At 43.8% G+C, this 24,335-nt stretch overlaps 1 protein-coding gene across 1 annotated transcript in view; it reads left to right on the top strand.

Moving 5' to 3' along the window:
- The window catches only part of adam19b (ADAM metallopeptidase domain 19b), a 32,495-nt gene extending 9,054 nt beyond the window's left edge, over positions 1–23,441 (top strand). Inside the window, exons 4-23 of the mRNA XM_012870626.3 lie at positions 5,118–5,199; positions 5,330–5,406; positions 8,226–8,427; positions 9,326–9,391; positions 9,654–9,725; positions 9,849–10,018; positions 13,691–13,775; positions 13,895–14,034; positions 14,154–14,331; positions 14,421–14,510; positions 15,431–15,626; positions 18,058–18,166; positions 18,263–18,479; positions 18,656–18,733; positions 20,970–21,078; positions 21,194–21,317; positions 21,460–21,553; positions 21,653–22,000; positions 22,104–22,207; positions 23,211–23,441. Coding sequence (XP_012726080.2) covers positions 5,118–5,199; positions 5,330–5,406; positions 8,226–8,427; positions 9,326–9,391; positions 9,654–9,725; positions 9,849–10,018; positions 13,691–13,775; positions 13,895–14,034; positions 14,154–14,331; positions 14,421–14,510; positions 15,431–15,626; positions 18,058–18,166; positions 18,263–18,479; positions 18,656–18,733; positions 20,970–21,078; positions 21,194–21,317; positions 21,460–21,553; positions 21,653–22,000; positions 22,104–22,207; positions 23,211–23,217 — 2,548 coding nt within the window. The 3' untranslated portion in view covers positions 23,218–23,441. The remainder of the gene's footprint in view (positions 1–5,117; positions 5,200–5,329; positions 5,407–8,225; positions 8,428–9,325; positions 9,392–9,653; positions 9,726–9,848; positions 10,019–13,690; positions 13,776–13,894; positions 14,035–14,153; positions 14,332–14,420; positions 14,511–15,430; positions 15,627–18,057; positions 18,167–18,262; positions 18,480–18,655; positions 18,734–20,969; positions 21,079–21,193; positions 21,318–21,459; positions 21,554–21,652; positions 22,001–22,103; positions 22,208–23,210) is intronic.
- The last annotated feature ends 894 nt before the right edge of the window (positions 23,442–24,335 follow it).

The raw sequence follows: 24,335 nt of genomic DNA, 5'->3' as shown, positions 1-24,335 counted from the left end.
CGTGGCTGGAGTCCAAACTCAATCCATTTCTGTCCCGGCCAGTCGTTCTTAGTGTTCCTGTCTGTGTCTGATGGAGCCTTTATCTAAATGAAAGGGCACAGCGCACTTGCGCGGGGCTGATTCAGTTAAGAGCGAGGCACGGACCTGAGTGCGTGCTGACTCAGAGAGTGCAGGAAAAGGTAATTTCAAACACACAGCACGATGGAGAGGAAGCCGTGTGAGAGGGCGTGTGATCGCCCCGGAGGAGAGTGGTGGAGCCGGGACGAGGTGTGAGGAAGGTTGTGACAGCCGGGGTCAGTTTGGGTGTGAGTTATATCGCTCCGCTTCAGATGTGACTTGTGTGGATATTACCGCTTCCTGCCCTGCCTGACTTTCTCTATTCTTCACTCCAATGCCCTTCCTGCACATCATTAAGTGCAGGGACCTGAATGAGGCGCTCCCTCAGGAGACGGGGGGCCATTGTTTCTCTCCTCTGCTCTTTACCCTCTCCTCTTGTCCGCCCTTATCTTGTCCTCACTTCGCATGGTTCCGTTGGAGCAGCTCGGAAACCGGGCTTCTCTCGCCTCGCCTGACGCTCCCCAGGGCTCCAGTATAAATAAACCGACCCCGACAGCGAGGCCGAGGGAGGCAGCGGCCACACGCAGACGGATGACATCCGCAAACTAACTTCTACCGACTCGGCACCCGGAGAGACAACAAACAGAGACGGAAGGCCTGACGGAGTGGGTGGGGGGGGGGGGGGGGGACAGATGATCAATGTCATCGTTTCCGCTGCATCCCAGCTTCGCCCCGACCCCGACGTCCTCCCTCTGCAGTAAAAGCCTCTCCAGCATCTACCGCAGAAATGTATTTTTACTTTGCGTCAGCCGTCTCTCTCCAGCCACTGTGCTGTGATGTCATCTGATACTATGAGAGAATGCAACCCACTGACCCTGTTGCATTACGCTCCCCCACACCCCCCCCCCCTCCACCCGCCACTATCTCCAAAGTACATTAGCGCTACTCCCCCACTCCGTGTTTCTCCTGCCAGTGTTGAACCAGCCCTTTGTCTCGGCTTCATTGCTGGACAGCCCCGATTCCAGCGGCGTCGCCGCGCTAAATCACAGCTTCTGTCCAAGCGCTGGACGGCATCCAGCCGTTGTTGGGCCAGCACGCAGAACTTATGCACTCCTGCTTTGAAAGCTCTCATGGTGATTACTGGAATGCAAATAAGCTAAAGGCTCCGAGTTTTTCTAAAAGAGACGTGGTGTGTTTTAGCCTGATTGACTCAAAGCTTGGCAGTGAAGTAAAGTTCATGACGTCTGCGTTTGCCTTGTCGTACAGCGCCCTTGCAGAAGTATTTCATACCCCCTTTAACCTTTTTCTTTTTTTTACGTTCTCTCAAGTTACAAACTTCATTGTATTTTCTTGAGATTTTATGCGCTGGAGGAGCACAAAGAAGCACTTAGTCTTGAAGAGAAAGGAAAACGAGCTTATCGCACAGAGCTCTGAAAGAGCGGCGCTCGTATGTGGTCGCACCGTTGACATCTGGTGCTCTTATGAAGACAACACCCGCGTTTGAAAGCAGCGCAGTTGTCTTTGTGCTCTTGGAGAGCACGTCTCAAAGGCCCCGTGCCAGTTTGCGCGGTTGCTCAACAGGATGATCTTTTTTTGGGGGGGGTTTAGGTGTGCCGCACATCGAAGGATTTGTCAGCTGCTGAGACAAAGTGAAACCGATCAGTTTGATCCCACCCCACAGCATCTATGGTTGTGGTTCGCTTGGTGGTTTTAGTTTTGCCCTTTTCACCACTTTTAATTCACGGTTTAAACGAGCTAATCTCTGACACATACCCAGTCGATCAAAAGAATGGGCGTACAGGTTTTTGCAATCATGCATGCAAATGACAATACAGGTAATGGAACGTGGATGCACTCTGTTGACCGGGTGACATAAATAGTTTTAATAAAGTGTACCGTACCCCCCGCGTAGAACCAACAGGAGCGGCACCAAGGTGGGGTTAAAGTATTTCTGGCTGTAGAGGCTCCCTCTATCATTTCGTAGATGGCGTGTTTTGACCGCATGTCACGCTGGGGCAGGTTATATAGCCATCAGTCTGCTAGTGTACACAAACGCTTTATCCCCAGGGACTGATATGTCAGAGTGGTTTCGCTCAGGCACAGAGCTGCTGATTGGTGTGTGAGTGAGATGGAGTCATTTGTTTCTTTTCCAGAAGAAGTCATTGCCCTTCATGTGGAGAAAAAAAAAACAACAACTACTGTGGAATAGCAGCAAGGTGAAGTTAAGGCAGTCATTGATTCGCCCGATAGATAACACGATAGTCTTAAAGATAAGCCAAGACTGCAACGGGAATCCGAGTTCAAGCGGCTGCAAAACTAAAGGATGAGGTCAGGAGGTCAAATCTAAACGCGGTGGGGGTTGTGCTGCCGACGAGGACGTCAGACGGACCCATCACCACTGACTGATCAGTTTTAAATCCTCTGGTTTACATGTGGGGCCGTATGTGAACGGTCAACTTTTGTAGGACGGAGTGGCTGTTTTCTGTCTTTGACTCCCTTTATTGCAGTTTGCATCAACAGGCTGTCATTGTTTCAAGTGGCTCACCTCCCTCAGGGCGTCTGACGGGGGGGAGGACAGACTTCTGCTCGTTTGTCCTCATCATGCTGAAAAGGAACTCCTATGTTTGGGAGATCTGCTCACTTCGGTTCTTATGAGACGCGTGTCAACTTAGCAAACGTAAAGGCCGGAAACTTGCAGACACACTTTAACTATGTTTGATACAGTCTTTACAGTTAGTCAGTCATTTTGAATTGGTGTTTGAATTTTAACTGGATCCACCCCCTCTCCCCTGCTAGAAATTCATCACATGGTAAACCATCATACCCTGCAGCCCGAGTAGACTAATGCTGAGCTAATGTTCTCATTGAAATTTTCAGACATGTTAAAATATTCCTTAGCACATTTACTCTTCTGTTTACAGCATAAATTGATAGCAATCCATGTCTTGATGTTTTATGCATTCAAACTCCATAGCAACGCAGTCCCTAACCGAGGTTGTGCAGCGCTGCGAACGTAGTTGACTTTATGTAATACATAACCATAGCTCTCAACTGTCACGCATTGACCGTGTGACACACGCATTTCATCAATTGCACACGCTCACACGCATTACTTTGAAAAGCTCAATCTTACAACGAAAATCTCACTCTTGAAACGCACGCGTACGGACGCTTTGCGTCATGGCGTAACCAATTTGCGGTACAATGGTTTCCGCACGTCCAGTAGTAGAGGTGACACAGCTGCAAGGACCGCCGCGGCGCAAACCAGTTTCCCTCATCCAACTATCTGTTATATGCTTAGCAGACATTTTGGATTTTGAGGTTGGGTTGGAGATAAACCTCAAACTGAAATTTCAGATGCTTTTCATAAACTGTTTTTTGCCAAAAATTAAAACTTATGGAATCCAGGAAAGACTTCTGCAAAGTTTGCATTATTCCCTCATTTGCTGGTGATTTATTGATGATGTAGTCTTTGGCTCTCAAATGGAATTTCAAATTCCTCACAACATAAAGTAAAAGTGGAGTGTTTGTATACTTCATTGGTTGAAATGAGCTATCATGCCCAGCAGCCTGAGCTTTCATGCCAATACCATGCTAATGCTAACATCTATAGCTGATTATAGTAAGCAGACTTGGTTAAAAACTCCTTAAGTCCAATTATTCTACTTTTAAAAACTCAAACCGATAACATTGAATTTCTCAACACATTCTTTAACAAAGGTACAGTAAGTGTACAGCTGCTTCATTGAGACACAAAGTACCAGAAGGGCAAGAAAACCAGTTAGCAAGGCAGCTATGAGCTTAGCGGCTATACTTGAGTTTAAAGAAGCCTTTATCGGGTGCTTTCCCGCATGTTTTCCCCCTCTCTCAAACCCCCTATCTGTCAGCCTACTTTGTAAAAATGAGACACTTGTGCTACAAAACAAAAAAAATAAACAAAAGAAGCCTCCATATTTTAACTGAATTACAGCTTTGGGGAAATGTATAGTTGCTTAGCTTTAAGCAATGCTAAAGCTATTTGCCTATGCTACTGAATTATCTAAAACTAACGTGAAAGGACAACTAGTCCATTTCCAAAATTAGGTTGTTTTATGAATTAGGATAACTAAAGAAAGTGTTCAAAATGAGAGATTGACAAGTGTTTTTTAATCTTTTGTTCTGCTGTATAAAACACGTACTGAACATAAAAAAAATCAAAACATCACAACACCTAATGGAGTCCTGATAACACTATTAGGTCTGAGTTTAATATGTAGCTTGATTTGGAAAATGCAGCCTTTACTCTAATTTGAGCTTGCTGCACTAGTCGCCCGTTCATGGTTATCTCTTAGCTAGATCTTAAAAGGAGAGAAGACAAGACAGAGGCAGAGCAAACGAAAACCATCTGCAGGGCAGGCAAAGTTTATGAATGAAAACAGGAAGAATGGATTTAGAAACATTTGGATGCAGCTCTACAGGAAAAGAAGCATCAACGCTGGTCTGGGTCCAACGGGCCCTGCTCAGATACACACGCAGATGCAGGACAAGACAGATGCGATGTTCCATCCAAATAAAACCGATGTTTGTCCAGACATGCATGCAAGCTCCGCTGATTTCTCACCCTCCGTGGTGGAGTCAGGCTTGTGTAGGGATTGAGAAATGTTTTAGTTGCAGGGAAAGAGATGGGGAACATTTATCAATAGCTAGCTCCATCTAAATAATGTATTTTGGCATTTAAACGGTCCGTGTGGAGAAGTTATCATTTCTTTTTCTTTTATTTTATTTTTTTTGTTATACAAGCAGGATTTCAAAAACACGTATGCATCTTTGTGTGATTTACTATCTGTCTATTTTCTTAGAAAATCTTTAAAGCAGTTTGGTTCAGTGAGGTTATCTACCAGAATGAATAGTTTACGTGCTGCGGACTGCTTGAGATTCCCTGTTCTCTTTTACTATCTCTGTTCCCTCAGCTGTTACTTATTAAATAGCCATCCCGGTACACGTCCGCGATTACTGTATTTTTTATTTTTTTTCCGCTGTGTCTTGAATGTGCATATCCTCTTTGTGTCGACTGCCTCCAGACAACTGCTGGCCCCTGGGTATCAGGAAATCTGGTACACCCCTGATGGAGCTCGCCGGTCTGCTTCTCCCCCCGCCAGCTCTGTGAGTCTAAAGCAACAGTTTTATTGCTCCCAAACCACACCGGGGGGAAGTTATAGCTCCTTTCCAAGAAACAGAAAATGTGAGATGGCACACGCAAAGCTGCAGGTTAAAATGAAACTTTATTTTCCAGGCAAATTGTTTCTACCATGGCGAGGTTGTTGGCATGGAAGGTTCCAGCGTCGCTGTCAGCACCTGTTCAGGGCTCAGGTAAAGAAACTAACCTTTATTCGAATACTTTTTTTTTTCCACAGACGTTTTCCTTCTGGTGTTTGTTGTATTGCTGCACTGGATTCACAAAGCAGATTGCACTAAATAAATGAAGGAGCAGGCCTGCTCATCAAAGCCGTTGATGGGAGCTGCGTGCACCTATTTCTTGCAGCTCTTCTCGTCTGTCTGTTCAGCCACAAACACAACAGAGTCATTGCAATCAAAGAGGTAGAGATTTTGTTTTCTACTTATTTGTTATTGTTTGGGCCCTGACCTGAGGAAGAAAACATATCAGCAGATTTCCCAAATGAATAAGTCATGATGCTGATTGCAAAAATCCACCTATATTACTGATTCGTTCGTGGATTAAAAAAAAGATAATTTATTGACGTTAAAAATGTTAGTGCCTTTTCAGCAAAGTCTGCGTGGAGCTCTGGTCTCCCCTGGGCTTTTCCCTAAATACATGCACAATGCAATTTTATTTGTGGGCAGTTTCAGACTCAGAAACAAAAGCAGACTCAGGTTTGCCTTCATTTAGCGGGTATCGTTTTGAATGTTCCCCTAATTATTTCAAGTTATTTCCTTGATGAGAAATGCTTCGGGTCTCAGTTGAGGCTGGCAGGAAAAACAAAAAACGGTTTCCTTCCTCTAACAACAGGAAGCTACTTGTAACAGATCAGATTATGCAGTGATAATGTATCTGAATTTTGTCACCAGGGACGGAGAGAGACTCATTTTCAGCCCTGGAGTTTCATGCCTCAGACCGGCCCACTTAAGATAACTGCCTATTATTATTTAAAAAATAGTAAAATCACAGTTATTTAAAATCAAAATGTTTAAAGCATGTTATTATATATAAGCTATATGAAAATATTTGCTCAAGAAAAAGACGGACATCTCTCCAGTCTCTCTTCCATGAGCCCAATGTGTAATTGAGTAGTGAAATAAGCTACCTAAGCTGCAGGTCATACTTAAACAAAGATGTGAGTTTAATGGAAAGAAAAAATTGGTTGGCAACGGAAATGTTGAAAAAACCTTGCAAACCTTGCTTTAGTAGAAACAAAAGTAGCAAAGCATCAATTCACATGCAGTTTTTCACTAAGGCAACAGTAAACGTCTTTGAACAAATGAAAAACATGAAAGATGATAAATGCAAAAGTACCAAAGACATGAGAATAGATCCCATGTTCAGCCTGTATGAAGTATTTTTCCTCTTTAAATTGACATGGCCCACCTTGATTTTAATTTTTTCTCCCTCAACATTCTAGGTTTTGACTTCATTACAAGTCATTAAAAAATTTAAAACCACGGTTTTGAACTAGAGCTGCTCTAAATGAACCCAGATTCTAAAAACAGCTTTGAAATAGAGCAATGCCACAATCTGAAAATGAGAGCCAGCATTTCATGCTTTGTGTTATATAGTGTTTTGTGGAACCAAAAAAATGACATTAAAGCCATTCAAGGTGACTTTTTTTTGTACATAAATGCAATAACTGCAGGATAAAATCTAGAAATTTTAGTTCTGATATTAAATGACAAGATGAGTGGAAACAAAAACCGTGGTAGACCTTTACCCAGACTCTTAGTACTGACACCTGCTTTGAATAACATGCTATCAATATGCTTGATCTAGCAAACTCACTTGATCTAAACCCCATAGAGAGTGTATGAGACCCGGTAGAACCAACTGTGCAGACGAGCTAGAGTCCCATATTAAAGCAACCTTAGGCCGACATCTACCTTCCCTTTTTTTTAATTGGTTCTCTGTGATATTGGATTTGTTTTTTTGTTGGAAAACTGAAATTAGGGATTTCCTTCCAGATGCAACTGTGTGTTTTAGGTCATGTATAATGAATGATGCTTAGTGCTAAAAACTGATAGTACTCAATTTATAAGAGCTATAAATGTGCGCATTTATTAACCGTTTAACTTAGAATAAATGTCTGCACTGTAAGTCATTAGCTCTGTTTTTTTAAAAACGGACCATTTTGATATTGTTACGGAGGACATTTCCCAGAAGACTGTTTGTGAATCTTATTTTTTTACTTTTATTTTACTTATCAAAGACTGCACAACTCCACTGAGGCCAAATTCTTAACGGCACACAGTGTGTCTAATACCCGTGGAGTCCGCTGGGTCACTCTGCTATTGGCTCTAGAATCGGTTCATCGAGTACAGCCTGGTGTTTTCTCCTCCGGCGGCTCCAGAGCTGCTGATGCTTCCCGCTGGAGGCGCTCGCTGGAGAGACCTTCTGCAGAGTAGGAACCATAAATCAAGTGTTTATACAGGGTTGTACATCTGGAGGGTGAGAGGAGGAGTACATCTTCATCTAGATTCTTTTCAGGAATGCAAACAGAACGAAGCGGGACGCCGACGTGTAGGCGTCCCGCTTCTCCAGATGTTCTCTGCAGCTGCGTGACCTGCTCTAGTGTGCACACATTTATGCACGCGTTCCTTTTGTGGAGGGAAAAAAACCCAAAACAAACAAAGAACAACATAGGATTGTGTTTGGCTGTGACCGTCCCAGCTGATGGTCATTTGTCAGCTGTAGGAAATCACCCGAGACGCGCACCTCTCCGTTCTGCCAACGTGTAAAGCTGGCAACGTGAAAAAGAAAACCCACAATATATAATCAGCTGTTTTTTCTCACTGTTTCAGCCTGAAAACCTATTTAGTCATTACTTAAAGTAGTAGAACGAAAAGGGTTTATTGTTGGCTCTGTTTCCTTTCCACCGTGTTGACAAACCTCAAAACCTGACGTGAACTGATTTCCTCAAGGTGACAGGAAGGAAACCGACTGTGTTGTGTCATTTCCCCAGGGGACTGATTTCCCTGAACACGAGCGTTAGCTACCTCATAGAGCCTCTTCCTGGTTCCACGGACGCTGGGCAGCACGCCGTGTTCAGAGCCGAGAGTCTCCATCTGCCCGATGGAAGCTGCACGCATCACCGTGGCAACGAGGAGCATCAGGGCGGGCTCGGCGACTTCATCCGAGGAGCGGCGTGGCCACGGAGTGGGAGGGTGGGTTGCCATCTTGACGACACAATTGCACGTTTGAAAGAAGGAAAAAAAAAGTCCCTGCAAAAGCATTCCTAACCCTTTTTGAATTATAACAATAAACGTCAATGTATTTTTATTGAGACTTTATGTGATGTACCAACGAAAAGTGGCTCCTGATTGTGAATTCCTTTGTTTTTTTTACAAACCAAAAGCTCAAAAAATGTGTTAATTTTTATTCAGGCTCCGTGACTCAATACTTGACTCATGGGAATACATACAAAGCAAAGCGGCACACCGATCTACGCTCTTCTGAGCTTTTGCTGCCAACTCTCTACCAATTCTGCGGACCTAGAGAATACAGCTTCTCATATGTACTGCTGGAAGGTGTCCTCTCAGGATTAGCTCCATCGGTCTTCCACATAAGCCTGACCAGCTTCCCTGAGGGGGGGCTAAAGAAACGTATGCCCACATCATGATGCCACCACCCCCATGTTCCATGCTGAGAATGGTGTGTTCAGGGTGACGCTTCATCTTAATGGTGCTGTCGGTTCACCCATGTGCTCCAACAGACCTCCGTATAAATACAGCTGTATATATAAGGAGATTAAATCTAACACTGGTAAACTCGGTAAGTACTAACGAGGGGACTTGTAGGTAGTTCAAATGGCGATATCAGAGTAAAGGGGGGTTGAATAATTCGAGAAATCGGGAAAAAAAAAACACGTCTCCGTGTTCATCCACTTCACAGTATTGTTCTATTTTATGTTGCTCTGTCACGTTAAAAACCCTGACGAAAGTAAGCGGATGTTTTGTGGTGATAAAGTGATAAAATTAGGAAGAAAGGGTTCAAAGAGGGTTTGCATGCTGTTGCAGGGCCGTGTGTGACGCTGTTGACTAATTAAACCGCCTCTCTGTGCAGGAGAAAAGGGAAGTGATGCAGAATATGAAGTATGTGGAGCTGCTGCTGGTTGCAGACAGGGCTGAGGTGAGGAGGAAGCAGATGGTAAAATGTCCCAATATGGTCACCTCTCCGTCCAATGGTAATTGTGGTTTCACACCTTTTACACGTAGGAGTTGGGGGTGGTGAATACGTGTAATTCGCACTTCTTATAAATCTATCGTTGAATGTATATTTATCCGCTGACTTTACTTTTCTAGAAATCAGAGAAATTCCCCTTTAATTCCTGAAATGGATGTAACAGAAAAGCAGCGGAGGCTTTATGAATCTGTTCCTGTTTGTGTTGCAGTTTGAGAGACACGAAATGAGTTTTCACAAGACGCAGCATTGGCTACTGGAAGCGGCCAACTTGGTCGACAAGGTAGCCTCTCGTATGAGACTTCATTACAGAACAAGATCTACGGTTTAGGTTAAATGCACCTGCTTGTTGCCACTGCGAGTCACTCGTTCCTCTCTCCCCTCCCCTCCCCTCCCCTCCCCACAGTACTACAAGGCTTCTTTGAATATCCGCGTGGCTTTAATCGGGCTGGAGGTGTGGACCGACCAGGACAAGATCAACGTGTCCAGTAACCCACACAGCACCCTGGCGGCGTTTCTGTCCTGGAGACGGAAAATGCTCAAGACTCTCCCCAACGACAACGCTCAGCTTGTCACGTCAGTATCTGTCACTCTCCTGCAAGTGTTTCCTTTTTAAATCCTTCAGTCTTTCCTCAGAACTCTCCTCCCCTTGTCTCCTCCAAGAGTCCTGACCTCACCAAACGCACCCCTGTGCAAAGTCTTAGAAGTGCTTGGTCATTGTATCTCGTTTTTTTTTTTTTTTTACACCTGTTGAACATTTAGCGTACTGTTTTTGGAGACGAAATTTCAAATAAATCCAACACAGCAGTATCCAAAGGTTAATGACCTAGTTGGATGAAGGCCAGAGGATTTAGAGCTTTTGTTACTAAGAAGGAATAAGAACCCCCCCCCCTGAGCGACAGAGCAAAGACTGGATGAAATGAAACCTCAGATGGCTTTTATTTCCATTGAAACAGTTGAGTAAAAACAATGCAATAAAATAAGCAGCAAGAAGAAAGAGAAAATAAAAAAAATAAAAAAAAAACTTTGGATTTGCCGATCAAAAATCAAATGAAAATCTAGTAAAACATACAAAGATCTGAAAGTGGGCACAAGGATAATACTGTATAATTAATAATAAATAAACAGGATTATAAAAATGTAACTCAGCTGCGGGAGAATTTAGGCGATTAAATGGTTATCTGGAGACATCATCCACAGAAATTCTATTTATTAATTGTAAGTTTTTAGTAAAACGCCCTGTTGGAGTCTTCAGTAAATGACGATGGTCAGAGGATCACTGAACACTGGACGAGTGAGTTTTCTTCTTAGCGTTGATCTTTTTGTTTGCTTTGTGGAGTCTATTTAACCAGGAAGGCTAAAACATTTCAGTCACATAACTCTCAATAACGCTGTGTCAAACCGTCATTTAGCTATGCAGTTGTACTCTGTAAGTTTACGCATCATTGATTCTCCTCTTCTCATAGCTGCAAAGTTAAACCTAATATAAAAAAAATGTTCAGCATACAGAAGCTCGTAGAAATGTGACTCGGTGGGTCTCAGCAGAGCTGAGGTGTTGTAACGTAGCTCTGGAACATCAGCAGTCACGTTCCTGTCTGCTTTCACTTTTTGCATCTTACCTTCCATCCATCTTCGCCTCTTTTGTTGTAATTCACTTCTTTCTGTCCTTCATTCCTTGTGCCCTTCCCCCCATTCCTTCCTTCCTGCCCTCATTGAGACCGAGACCCCCAGAACACTGAGACCTGGAGGGTCAGGAATTTCTACATAAAAATGCAAAGGAACCCTGCGACAGACAGGCCGGGGGAGGGGGTGTAACATCTGGACTACGTTTTAAGCACAGAGTTATAAAACACATCAGATCTTAATTGAAAAATAGTCATGCCTGACATCCTTACCGATATGGAATGGGCAATGTATGAGGAACAAAGGATGCCACTTCATTTAACCAAAACGATTAACCCATAGAGGGCTTCATCCAGTCACTGAGAAAGTGAAATTGAAAAACTGGTGCGGCAGGCTGGTCCAGTTAACTCGGATCTCATTGCAAAAACTCCAAATGGTTCTCAGTGGTTTGTCTGCCCCTTACAATGTCGGGGCATGTTCCTCATGAGATGGCAGATGGTGTCCTGGGGTGTCTCCTCCCACATCCTGACCAGGTTCATCACTGAGCTCCTGGGCAGTCTGAGGGGGAACCTGGTGGCGTCAGATGGACCTAAACATGATGTCCCAGAGACGTTCTGTTGGATCTAGGTCAGGGTAGCGTGGAGACCATTGGTATCAATTCCTTCATCTTCCAAGAACTGCCTGCATATGCTTGCTACATGAGGCCGGGCATTATGACGCACCAGGAGGAAGCCAGCACCCACTGCCCCCTGGAAGGGTTAGGGTCTATCACTGGGTCTGAGGATTTCATCCTGTTATCTAACAGCAGTCAGGGTGTCATCGTTTATCCTGTACAGGTCTGTGCGTCCCTCCATGGAGACGCCTCCCCAGACCAACACTGACCCTCCACCAAACTGGGCCCGCTGACCAATGCTGCAGGCAGCACAACGTTCTCTGTGGCTTCTCCAGACCTTTTAACATCTGAGTGAACCTGCTCTTATCTGTGAAAAGATCAGGATTCTGCTGGTCTCTGGCAAATGCCATTCGAGCTGCGCGATGCGGGCCAGTGAGCAGCAGACCTCCTAGAGGATGCCGGTCCATCAGGCCACCCTCGTGAGGTCCGTTCGCTCAGAGGCATTCCTGGCACTCGCCTGCTGGGGGTCACTTTGTAGGACTCTGGGAGTAGTTATCCTGTTCCTCCATGCACAGAGGAGCAGCTTTTGGTCCTGATGATGGGTTAAGGACCTCCGACGGCCCTGTCCATCTCTCCTAGAATCTCCTCCACACTCTTGAGACTGTGCTGGGAGTCACAGCAAAGGTTCTGGCAGTGGCACCTTCCTGGTTGAGCTTGACTGCCTGTGCAGCCTCTGTAGGGTCCAGGCACTCCGTCCTGGTACAGTAGTGACTGTAACTGAAAAGTCACTACTAAAAGTAGTGAACAACAGCTAAAAAACGAGGAGGGAAAAATTTGTCTGCGGCCTCCACCTGCCAAACCATCCCTGTTTATGGGGTCGTCTCCTTGTTGCCCCTTTAGTGTTGCCCCTGGTGTTAATGTCATTACCACCAAAACAGCCGACGCTGATTGACATTCCCCTCTTCTACTGAACAGACCAGATCAATGATCCACGAGTTTATTTAAGATGACATCATACCCGGATTAAAAAGCGTTCCTTTAATTTCTTTGACCAGCGTACTTATCGTCACAGACATATATACGTAGACGCCTCATTGTGCACAGGTTTGCACGTCGACGTCAGCGCCATATTTTATGTGGCAGAAAGCATTTCACGCCTATGTTCCCTGCATATATGTTTTATATTTAAGAAATTATATATATATATATATATATATAGATAGATAGATAGATAGATAGATAGATAGATAGATATAGATATATAGATATATATATAGAGAGAGAGGTGTTATGAATATAAAAATCAATTGGTTTAATCTAAACATTGTGATCTTCATTATTTCATAAAACCATGTGAACCTTTTAAGATCTGGTAGAGACACAGATTAGGAACAGAGATAAAATTACTAATATGAGAAAAAAGTCAGCAGAATAAAGTAACAAAAAACGACAAAATATCTCATATTATGAGAAAAGCGTCATATTATGAGAACTAAGGGGGGGCATTTCCAGAATTATCACAGTTTGCAGAACTATTTCAGTCCTGGAGTAATAGGGCCAGGTTAGATTCTTTTAATTATTTTTATTCATTACGAGAATAAAGTCTGGAGAACGAAGCCAAAGGGATACGAAATAAACTCCTAATATTACGATATATTAATATTAGCAATATAATATATTAGTATTATATTATTAAAGTCCCTCTGATACTGTTTAAGTGTCTGAGTCTAACAGCAGGTTTGGCACATTCAACATGGCGGACGCTCTGACTCATCCGCAGCGTAGGCAGACCCCGCCCAACGAGGCGTCTACGTATGTGATGTCTATGCTCATCCTGACCCAAACTGAGCGAAGTTCTCACTATGGGCCTGTTTAACACGCTTCTGTTCATTTATGCGTTTGTGGTGAAACAATACATTTGACAACTGCTTCTAGGTTCCCGTGGCGTCTTTAGCCTACGCTGTATGTTATAGATTAATAACCCCAGCCACCGGCGGTCTCTTTGCGTGCAGGGGCGTGGCATTCAAGGGCAGTACCATTGGCCTGGCGCCGCTCAAAACCATGTGCTCCGAATACCAATCGGGTGGCGTGAACACGGTAAGAGACAGAGGCCGACTTTAACCGTGCTTTTAAATAAGTGGAAATGAACCTCTTGTCATTGCCACCACAAGCCTTCATGGTGTTCTAATTAATTGCTGTCATGTGGGGGTGCCAAGGACCACTCGCCACAGCCTGTCGGGGTCGCCGCCACCATCGCACACGAGATGGGCCACAACTTTGGCATGAACCACGACAGAGAGGGCTGCTGCCAGGCCAAAGCGGAAGACGGTGGCTGCATCATGGCCGCCGCCACTGGGTATGACGCACAAACCGGAAACAGCGGGAATTCAAGTTATTTCGCTTTGAAAGAAGCAGGACCTAAGGTTTTGGCTTGTGTGTGTCCCCCGTCCCCCCTTCTTCTTTCCACCTGCGCAGGGCTCCGTTTCCCAGCGTCTTTAACGATTGCAACCTGAAGGAGCTGAAGAGGTACCTGAGCTCCGGAGGAGGCAAGTGTCTCTTCAACCTGCCGAACATCAACTCGCTGTACGGAGGGCAGCGCTGCGGCAACGGTTACCTGGAGCAAGGAGAGGAGTGTGACTGCGGAGAGGAGGAGGTCAGGAGGAGTCCGTGCACAGCCGCGTTTCGTTTCGTTTTGTCGCGTGGTTTTTTTGACGTTTTGCTCTGCCCAACCTTTCCGGCCAGGAATGCACCACTCCCTGCTGTAACGCCAACAACTGCACCCTGAAGGCCGGAGCCGAGTGCGCCCACGGAGTCTGCTGCCATAACTGCAAGGTATGCGGCTTTAGGTTAAGGCAGGGGTGTCAAACTCATTTTGGTTTAGGGGCCGCATTCAGCTTAATCTGATCTCAACAGCGCCACACGAATTAACTCATTGCAAGATTAAATAGAACTAATAAATGTGGACTTGTTGATTTTTATATTAAGTTAATTTCACTTTTACACAATATATTATGAATAACCTCAGCGTTTTTAAGAAAAGTATGTGCAATTTCAACAATACTTTTACTCAGTTAAACATTTACTTGTGCATTATGCATAAGAACTGATCACAGTGATTATACAATGTTGAAAAACATTTATTCACATTTTTTTGGAACTTAAAAACACTGTCCTGCATGACAAAATACATCAAACAGATAAAAATTAAGAAATGATTTGAATTTTTCCACACCTGAAGCTTAATCTGCTAATTAAAACACAGCGCCCCTCGTGGACAATATAGGAACTGCATATTTTCAATTAAACGAAGTACATGTTTTTTTCAATAATTGTTTTATCATTCTTTTCCTTTTATCTTGTCCACTTGTGAAAGTCAAATCTGATGAGCTCTTTGTGGCATCCTTATTTGCCATCTGCCAGACAGGACACTGGGGGGGGAAAAAAATTTTTTTTTTTTTTTTTATATATGATAATGCTCTAGCCACAGGGCCGACTAAAATTGTTCTCGGGCCGGACCCGAAGCCCGACGGGTGGGAGGAGTAAAAGAGGGATCCTTATTTTTTGTACACCACCTGGGTTAAGGGATGGTGAGGCGGGAAAGAAATATGGTTTCCCCTATTTGTCATTAATGAATCAAAATCTCCTTTTTTTTCCTTCCTGACCACCGGGTGTTTTTAAAAACCGGGAGGCAGAAAGCCCTGCGTGGCTTTTGCTGACTCATCGTAGCGTCTTTTCTGTGTCGCGCTGTGTAGATAAAGAGCCCAGGAGAGCTGTGCCGGGCCACCTCCGGGCTCTGTGATCTGCCAGAGTACTGTGACGGAAAGTCGGAGTCGTGTCCCTCCAACTTCTACCTGGCGGACGGCTCGTCGTGCGCCCACGGGCGGGCCTACTGCTACACGGGCATGTGTCTCTCCCTGGAGCAGCAGTGTCAGTCTCTCTGGGGACAAGGTGGGTAAACATCATCTGGAAAACTTCAGTTCAGTTTTAAAGTTTCACAATGGGAGAAAATATGTTTAGCAATGGAAGCAACGCCAACCGTAGCCTCTGCTGCTGGTAATTAAATATGCAGCCTGATATTGCCACAGGAGAAGGGCATCTTTGATCATTCCTCTTCTCATCACCTCTCCAGATCAGACAGAATCGTCTCTTATGCTCGCTTCAGCTCCAAGTTGAGCTACTCATCTGCTAAAAGACCCAGTGGCAACCCGTTTTCCGTTTTATGACAGAGGCCGTCAGATTTCAGTCACACGTGTCCACAAACGCATCCCTCGTTTATGCCCAGACCCATCTGGAGTGTTTCTTGCTTTAAAGATCCTTAATCTGTTGTACGCAAAACACACTTTTCCCAGAAGAGGTGAGAAACGTCAGCCCATCCTTTGACATTGAGCTTTTGAGATTTTTGATCACCTCCCTTACGTGCTCACAGCTCAGTGGCGAGATCAACGTTGATCCAGCCTCGACGTTTACTGGCCTGCAAAGACATCTACATCTGCTTTACTCGAAGCGGCATGCTGGGATGTCCGTCCCGTTTTGAAGAAAGAAACAGAGTTAAAGTTCGATTGTGCCTCGCCACATTTATAACTCATGGTAAAAGTCCTGAGGAGTCCTAAAACGTGAGCCAATCGTTGGCCACTTTTTGAAGCGTTTTTAAAATGTAAAACTGTTTATTTCACAGTGTCTGTCTCCATGGAACAAGAGGATGCTCTTAGATGCTCACAAAACCGCTGCTCCATTAGACTTACTCAGATACAAATGTGCTTATATAGTATGCTTTTAGGCCCTGAAAGGTTTTGTATTTGCTGCGGTTAAGAGAGCTACTGTTGATACAACATTAAGTGTTTTTGTTCTGACTCTTAAATAACAGTGGGTGGATTATGCCTAATTTAACTACTAGGATTCTGATCATCTTACACATGAACTACAGGGTATTCTAACATCCAAATCACCAAAGTCCAGTGGCGGCTGGTGAAAAGAAATCTTGGTGGGGCTGGCCAATAGATTTCCCTGCCTAACCCAGTACATGCATTTAAATTAAAAGTCGGAAAATTACTACGATTCCACAATAAGCATTTAATTAATAAAAAAACATTGTTCACAAAGGATTATTTTGGTGTTTTTGTCCTATCCTCTAATCCTTTTCACAGACTCATGCCAGAGGGTTTGCATACATTGTACATGTACGTATATTATTACGAAACAAACGTTTACGTCTTGACTTAAATATGTATCCTAATTTTTTATTTATATAATGATTTAAGTAGAACAATGACTAGTGCAAAATTAAGTTGTATTTACCGGAGATAAAGTGTAGACTGCAAATTCTGTCATGATATGATGGCTCCCACAGTCGATTGGCATCCTGCATCCTTTTCATTGAAATTATCCATTTCTTTCTTCTTTCTTCGGTAAACGACAGAAACATACATCCGACGATTTGGAATGCCTCCGTGTGAAACAGGGAGCACAACAAGTCGTAGGCATTGTTTAGATTCCAAAAATAAACTAAAACTACACTCTAATTCACCCGTTTTGTCACGCTGGTAAGCGAAAACAGTGCTGTGTTTTGCCAACCACCGTGACCCGGATGTAGCGCGGATGTAGCTCGTGACGTCACGCGTGAAGTGCACCTATCACTGTGCAGCTAGGGCTACTACTCCAGGAGCTCCAAAGCCATTCATTTTGGCGATGCTGATTGGCCAAATATTTATAAATCTTCCCTAGCAACAGTATACGATTAGTTATTTCGCTACACTTGTAGGGCTACTTGAGTCACAGCCCCACAAAGTGTAGAAGAAGAGAAATGATACGTTCTGTTGGTGGAAATGCACTGTTAAATGAGTAGAAGTGTCAATTAGTAGAAGTGTTTCAATAATTCTTATTACATGTAGCCACATACTATTAAGTAAAAACTGACATTGATAATACTTTTAAAATCTATATATATTTTGACTTTTACCCTCCACATCTAGGGAGGGCAGCGCCCGAGCGCCCCCTATTGCCCAGCCGCCACTGCCAAAGTCTAAGACCATTTTAAAGGACCAGCATGTATCTTACATTTTCTTATCTATGCTGGACACGGTTGGTTATTTATGTCTGCTTCATACAGTTTAACAATCTTACAAAGCTTTCAATTATTGGGGCTGATCGGCACCCTACTTGAGATGTTGTCCCTCCCTGAGGTTGTGTTATAGTCTCCCTGGAGAGTCTTTGATGTGCTCCGGGAGCTGGATCAGAACCAGAAGGAAGACCATCTGGTCCTCAGCAGGTGGACCCTGCTCACAGAGGGATATGTGTGTGTGTGTGTGTGTGTGTGTGTGTGTGTGTGTGTGTGTGTGTTTTCCCGTATCGTTACTGTGGATTTTCTTTCTCCAAACCGCAGACGCTCGCCCAGCCCCCGACCTGTGTTTCATAGAGGTGAATAAAGCGGGCGACATGTTCGGCAACTGTGGCAAAAACCAAGAAGGAAAATACAGGACCTGTGGAAGCAGGTGAAGATCAAAACATCAGGAGACGTTCCTTTGCTCGCCCCCCCCCCCCCCCCATCGCTAACGCATGTCTTTATCGTTGCGTTCTGACCACTCTAGGGATGCCAAATGCGGTAAAATCCAGTGCTCCGCCTCAGCCTCCAAGCCCATCGAGACCAACGCGGTGCGCATAGAGACCACGGTGAAAATGAACAGCAAGAGGACCGTGTGCCTGGGGACGCACGTGTACAGGCGCGGCCAAGTGGACGAGGAGCCGCAGGGGGACACTCTGGACCCGGGCCTGGTCATGACGGGAACCAAGTGCGGCGACAACTCTGTGAGTAGTGTGACCATATGCTAAGAGGGATTTACAGAAGTAGTGAAATGTGAAATCCTCTCATTAGACTTCAGTCCCTCTTTCGAGAGTTTTTTTTTCTTCACTGCATGGTGACTCCATTCTGTTTCGCCACTTCTCTAACGCCCTTCCTCCCGACGCTCCTTTTGTTCTAACAGATCTGCTTTAATGGAGAGTGCCGCAACGCATCGTTTCTGAGGGCGGATGAGTGCAACGCCAAATGCCACGGACACGGAGTAGGTCCCAGTGGGTTTATGTGGGCTTGTTGGACATGTCTGGTGGCTGGCCTGTAATTACTGGAAGCTACCATCTTTGGCAACAGGAGCACAATAGCTATTTGAATTATTTCCCTTATAAAATTTTATGTGATGAGCTCACCTGCATCATATAAAAATGCTATTTCTCATACTGAAAGCCCACCCCCAAACTATTATGAGCTCACCCGCAAAATACATGGAATAATATGGCAATTATTATTTTCCTCATATTGTGCCGCTTTAATTTTTTAAAGTGTCAAAAGGCGAGCTTGCTTATGGATTGGGACGGCCTGTGTGGCTTTTTTAATACCACCATTCAGTTTTAAGGCGGTGCTGTAAAGATTACTGACAAACTTCTGTAAAACAAAGAAAAAAGGAGAATTTAGAGAAAAGACAAAATACACATCCTAAAAATAAAATTCTTGTCAGTCTATTCTTATTGGCATTGAAAGGGCATAAATCATTGTTGACATGCAGATTATATTCCTTACACACTAATGTCCATGTTCTAAGTCAAGTAATGTTTGAAAAAAGCATGAAAGAAAGAAACCTGGGGAGGAGAACGTCTAAAGCGATGGTGTCAGAGAGCAGAAAGACGCCCTGCCCAGGAATTTTAAAGCGCTCCGCAGCGAGCCCCAGCCTACCTGTAACCTACCACAGTGATAGATGGTCGACTCTGACCAACAGATGGAGCTCAAACACCAAAATAAAATTGTGCCAGCATTCAGGTGGACAGAACGTCTGCTCCGGATCTGACTCCAGAATTGTGGCATAGTGATGATTTATTCTAGCAAGCCATAGAGTGATGTGAAACGTAGCTGCAGTGAACGGAAGCACCTGTAAGTCTCGCAGTCGTTCTGTGTTACCGGGGACGGTTTAATCATCGTGGGTGTAATTCAGCAGGGAGGTTTGGACAGGATGGTTATTGATTTGTTCAGGTTAGCAAGGGTTTTGTACTGACTGAGACAGAAAACACACAAAAACAAACATTCTCTTACCTAAGAACTGTTCACTCATGACCAACACCGTAATCTGTTTATTATCCTGCAGAAAGCAGGCTTAGAGCAAAGATGTTGTTTTTGGTCGGTGAAGAGAAAGCCTAGCTCCACTCATCCATCTGGGACCTCTCCATAGGAATGGCGTTTCAGAAGGCTGGGCCTTATCAAAAATCCTTGCATATGATTGGATAAGCCACTTGTCTGTCATCTTTATCGACGTGCTATTTCAACCAGTCACACCGAAGCTAACCCGTGACGCTGATGAGAGCGACGCAGGAAAAAAACAAAACTTGCCAAATCCGGTCGGGAGAAGGGCGAAAACATGGTTTCCACCAACAAAAGCCTTCAGAGCCGTTCTCTGATGTTCTTTTAATGAAACAATATTAGGTAGATTGGAAGAAATAACAGCATCAATGTTAACGCTTGCTTCCTCAATGCGAGCCGCCATTGCTGTCTGAATCAAAACAGTCTCACGTCACGGTCGCTTCTCCACTACGTCACATCTATGAAAATCCAGCCCTGCGTCCTGATTGGTTAGACAATAAAATTGGTTAAAGAGATCACTCTCTGTGGAAGATGTCCCAGATGGATGTGAGTGAAGCTAGGCAGAGGTAAGCGGAACGAAATTCATCTGGCTCGTCAGGTTATGCTTTTCCTGCATAGTAAAAAATAAATATATATATATATATATATATATATATATATATATATATATATATATATATATATATATATATATATATATATATATATATATATATATATATATATTTGGTAAGTAAAAGTGCGCACTTCCTATAAATCCATTCAATATAATTCATTTAGAATTTTTATTTATTTAAAAAAAACATCTGTTTTATATTTTAAACAGCTGGTAGTCCTATATTGCGCTTCCAGATAAAACACCTTCATTCATATACAGCCCCTTTCAGTTTGCTTCAAAACCTCTGTTTGTGTGAAAACAGTGTTTTAAAACTTATCTCCTCTAAAAGGCAACAGAAAGGCCCTCAGTGACTCACTTGTTTCATGCTTTTAAGATTTGTAGGTTACCTCGCTCTAAAATAGGACGATATCTGCCCTTTAAGTCAACTTCAGACCTAACCATAGGGACTCTGCCGTTCCAAGGTGCCGGCACGTGCGTCTGTGTCGTGAATGTAGGCCCGGTTCTTCGGGGGAACAATTTGCCGTGACGGTCAGCCTTGTTCTTCTCGTTCCAGCTGTGCAACAACAACCAGAACTGCCACTGCGAGCCAGGCTGGGCTCCTCCCTGGTGCAACCAGAGTGGGTCAGGGGGAAGTGTGGACAGCGGACCCCCCAAGAGTCCAGGTGAGGCGCACGTTGAGGTCTGCCGTGTTGCCAGATTGTCTAACTTCGCTGCCACCCGACGGGATCCTACTTCTTTGGATCGTTTTGTTTACGCTGTCGTTTTACGCTCCAATAGGTATTCCACTTCCAGTGCTGCTCCTCCTGGCTCTGTTTGTGGTTCTGGCTACTTTTGGACTTTGGTTCTGCTACAAACACAGACTCGGCCCGCTGAAAGGCTTTCCTCCTCCACCAGTGCCAAAGTATGTCATTTCATTGTTATCTCATCGGGTTAAATCCAAAGGATTTGCAGCGGCAGCTCTGACATGTCACGTTCCTCTTCAAGTTTTTTTTCTCCGTTTTGTATTCACTGTGGTTCGTTGATCTTCTGGTGCAAAACCTCAGATGTTCAGAAACGGATGAAAGCAAACCTATGGAGACTGAGCCTCAGGTCGTCGGCCACATCAACCGCACTTTCCGTGCGACGAAGCAGGATGCGGTAATAAACAATAAGCTATCATGACAGGGATGTGAGGGTAAAGTAGGGTTACTTGGTACTAGTCGTTGATTTCTGCTGTGTTCTTTCATGCGCGGACAGTCTACACCTCATCCCAGCCCGTCGTGCCCCGCTCGGCCCAGACAGGCAATAGTGCGTCCAGCGGATAAGCCTCCTCCCGTCCCCGCCTGCGCAGCCGACCACAAAGAAATCAGGAAGAAGCCGCCGGCCCCCTTCCCGCCGGTCGCCTGTCCTCCTCAGAAGCAGACGGCTCCTCAGGGATACCTGCCTCTCTGTAAGGCAGCTCAGAGCACCGGACAGAGACCGAGCCCCGTGTCTCCAACGCTTCCAGTCCCTCCATCTTTACCCTCGCAGGACCCCAAAAGGCCGCTGCGACCAGACCCCCCGAAGAGACCTCCGCCACCCTGTCCAGTCAGCAGGCAGAGTGCGGTAAATGCTTCTGAAGACATTTCTGTATAAATATAGAATTGTTATCTTAGGAAACACAGTAGTAAATGTCTTTTTTTTGTTTTTCTATTTTTTTTTTTTTTAGGAACAACACAATGGTAATGGGAAGAGGCTTCGGCCTGCAAATAAAGTGATGCTGCGAGGAAGTGAAGCTTTGGCTCCATCTGCTGGTCAGAAAATGCCAAACAGGTAAAATAAACAGGTTTATGAAGGCGTCTTGAAAAATGTATTCCTACCTTTTTATACTTTTACACATTTATCACGTTAAAGCTAGCATTACAGCTCAATCTGTTGGGATTTTACATAACTGGCCAAAATAAAGTGGCTTATATTTGGGTGAAAACGGAAACATTTACTGTATTACTGTCAGGCACACCGGATTCTAAGGCGCATTAAATATTCTTCCCAAGTGTGTAACATCACTCCGCCCCTCCGCGCACACAGCTATATCCTGATAGGGAGAGCTATCCGTCTCTGCCCTGTTTCTAACGTAAGGCCAAAATAAACTTAACTATTTATTAATACGTTTATTTGATAGGGACAGAACAAAAAAACAACAACATTGTTACAAGTGCAACCGATGCAATGTTCATTGGTCATCTAACTAATGGCTAATTTGCAGACCAGGTCACTAAAACAAAACAAATACAAGCAGTAAGATACAAAGAGGAAAAACTTACAGAACATGTAATACAGACTATATACAAAATTTGTGAGCACGTTGTACCACATAAGTACAAAAGTAATCATATATAAGGTTCACCATCAATTTTTGAGAAAATGTAAGGATTTTAAGTGCGCCTTATAGTGTGAAAAATAGGGTATATATACATTTAATAACTGGAAAAGTGCTCATCCATCTTGCCATCAACTCTCAGCTACGTTGTCCTACCTCCAGATAAACATGATGCAGCCACCACCATGTCCTGCAGCACATAGGTCCCCTCTGACCAGAGCGTATTCGTCTACATGTTCTCCCATATGTGGCTCACATCACAATTATGCACTACTTTGTTTTTGTCTATGAGATAAAGTCCTTCCCAAAATACATTGATGTTTGTGGTTGTCAGGTAACACAATGTGGGGAAGAAAAGCTAAGAGTTTGGATACCTTTGGATGGCGCAGTGAGTTATGTTTGTTTATACCGTTAAACCTCCTAACAGCTTCTCATTTTTGCACCTTGTCGTTCCAGAGTTTAGACGAGAAGCTCAGGAAGGCACTGGGACCACCTCTTACATCCAGAACTGGACTGCCTTGCACTGTGGATTATGTTTTAAGTCTAAGATTCAGGCCTCACTGACAATTTGACAACTCACACGTCTTGATTTGTCCACATGAAATCGCCGGAGCTGTGAATTTTCTTTTATTTTTAACTTTAATGCGCTTGATGTGGATGGACAATTTTTTTTAGAGCTATTTATTCAAGAAGATCATCATCAAACTATGAATGTCTTATATTAAGAAAACGTATGAAAAAAAACGGCATTTTGACCTTTGTACATGTGAATGATATTAAGTAATTAATAGCTTTCAGCTGATGTCATGGTAATCACAGAAAATCTTCCAAGCATGCTGTAAGTTTACGCTTAGGATGAAAGAGCAACGTCAAAAAAATGTGAGGGATTTAAACGTTTATTGGACTTTTTTGTTGTTGATTTTTTTTATTGTCCAATTGCAGATGTACATGTCTGTCAAACAGCTTGAAGCCATTAAAAGGTCGTTCCAAAATAATTATTGTAATAATGATTTCATTGTCTAGTATTAAAGTGTCACTTTTACGTCCCCATTTCATCCCGAATAACTTGTATTTACTGATTCTGACCCTGACAATCTGATTTTTAAATTTTTTTTATCTGATTTACATTAATAGCTAAACTGAGCCATATTTTCAAACAAGTTTCATTCAGTTAATCTAAAACACACACATACACACGCAGACACACACACAAAATGATTGTAACAATTACATGTGATTGTGAAAAAGTTCAAAATATCTCTTCAAACTGCAGCTTGGGTCACGCTTATAGATTTATTGTCATCCGTCCATCCATTTCTCAGTACTGTGGTGTCATCGTAATTCCATTTAAATCATTCTGCTGATTGGCATGTTTTACCCTGTCACCTGACCTATGCAAATAGATGCAAGCCTGCATCTGAAACTGGAAATCAAATAAAAACTTGTCCACGTCTTTTTGTATTTTGCAGTTTGTAAACATAAAACTGAAAGTCTGGAACTGTTGCATGTTGCAATGCACGTGCAATAAACATGATCCAAAGCTTAATTTTTGCCGGCCACGGCGGGGTTCATCGGGCCTTG

The sequence above is a fragment of the Fundulus heteroclitus genome, chromosome 23 (assembly GCF_011125445.2).
Source record: "Fundulus heteroclitus isolate FHET01 chromosome 23, MU-UCD_Fhet_4.1, whole genome shotgun sequence".
NCBI lineage: Eukaryota > Metazoa > Chordata > Actinopteri > Cyprinodontiformes > Fundulidae > Fundulus > Fundulus heteroclitus.
The sequence above is the reverse complement of the archived record's forward strand: the minus strand, read 5'-3'. Positions and strand labels throughout refer to the sequence as shown.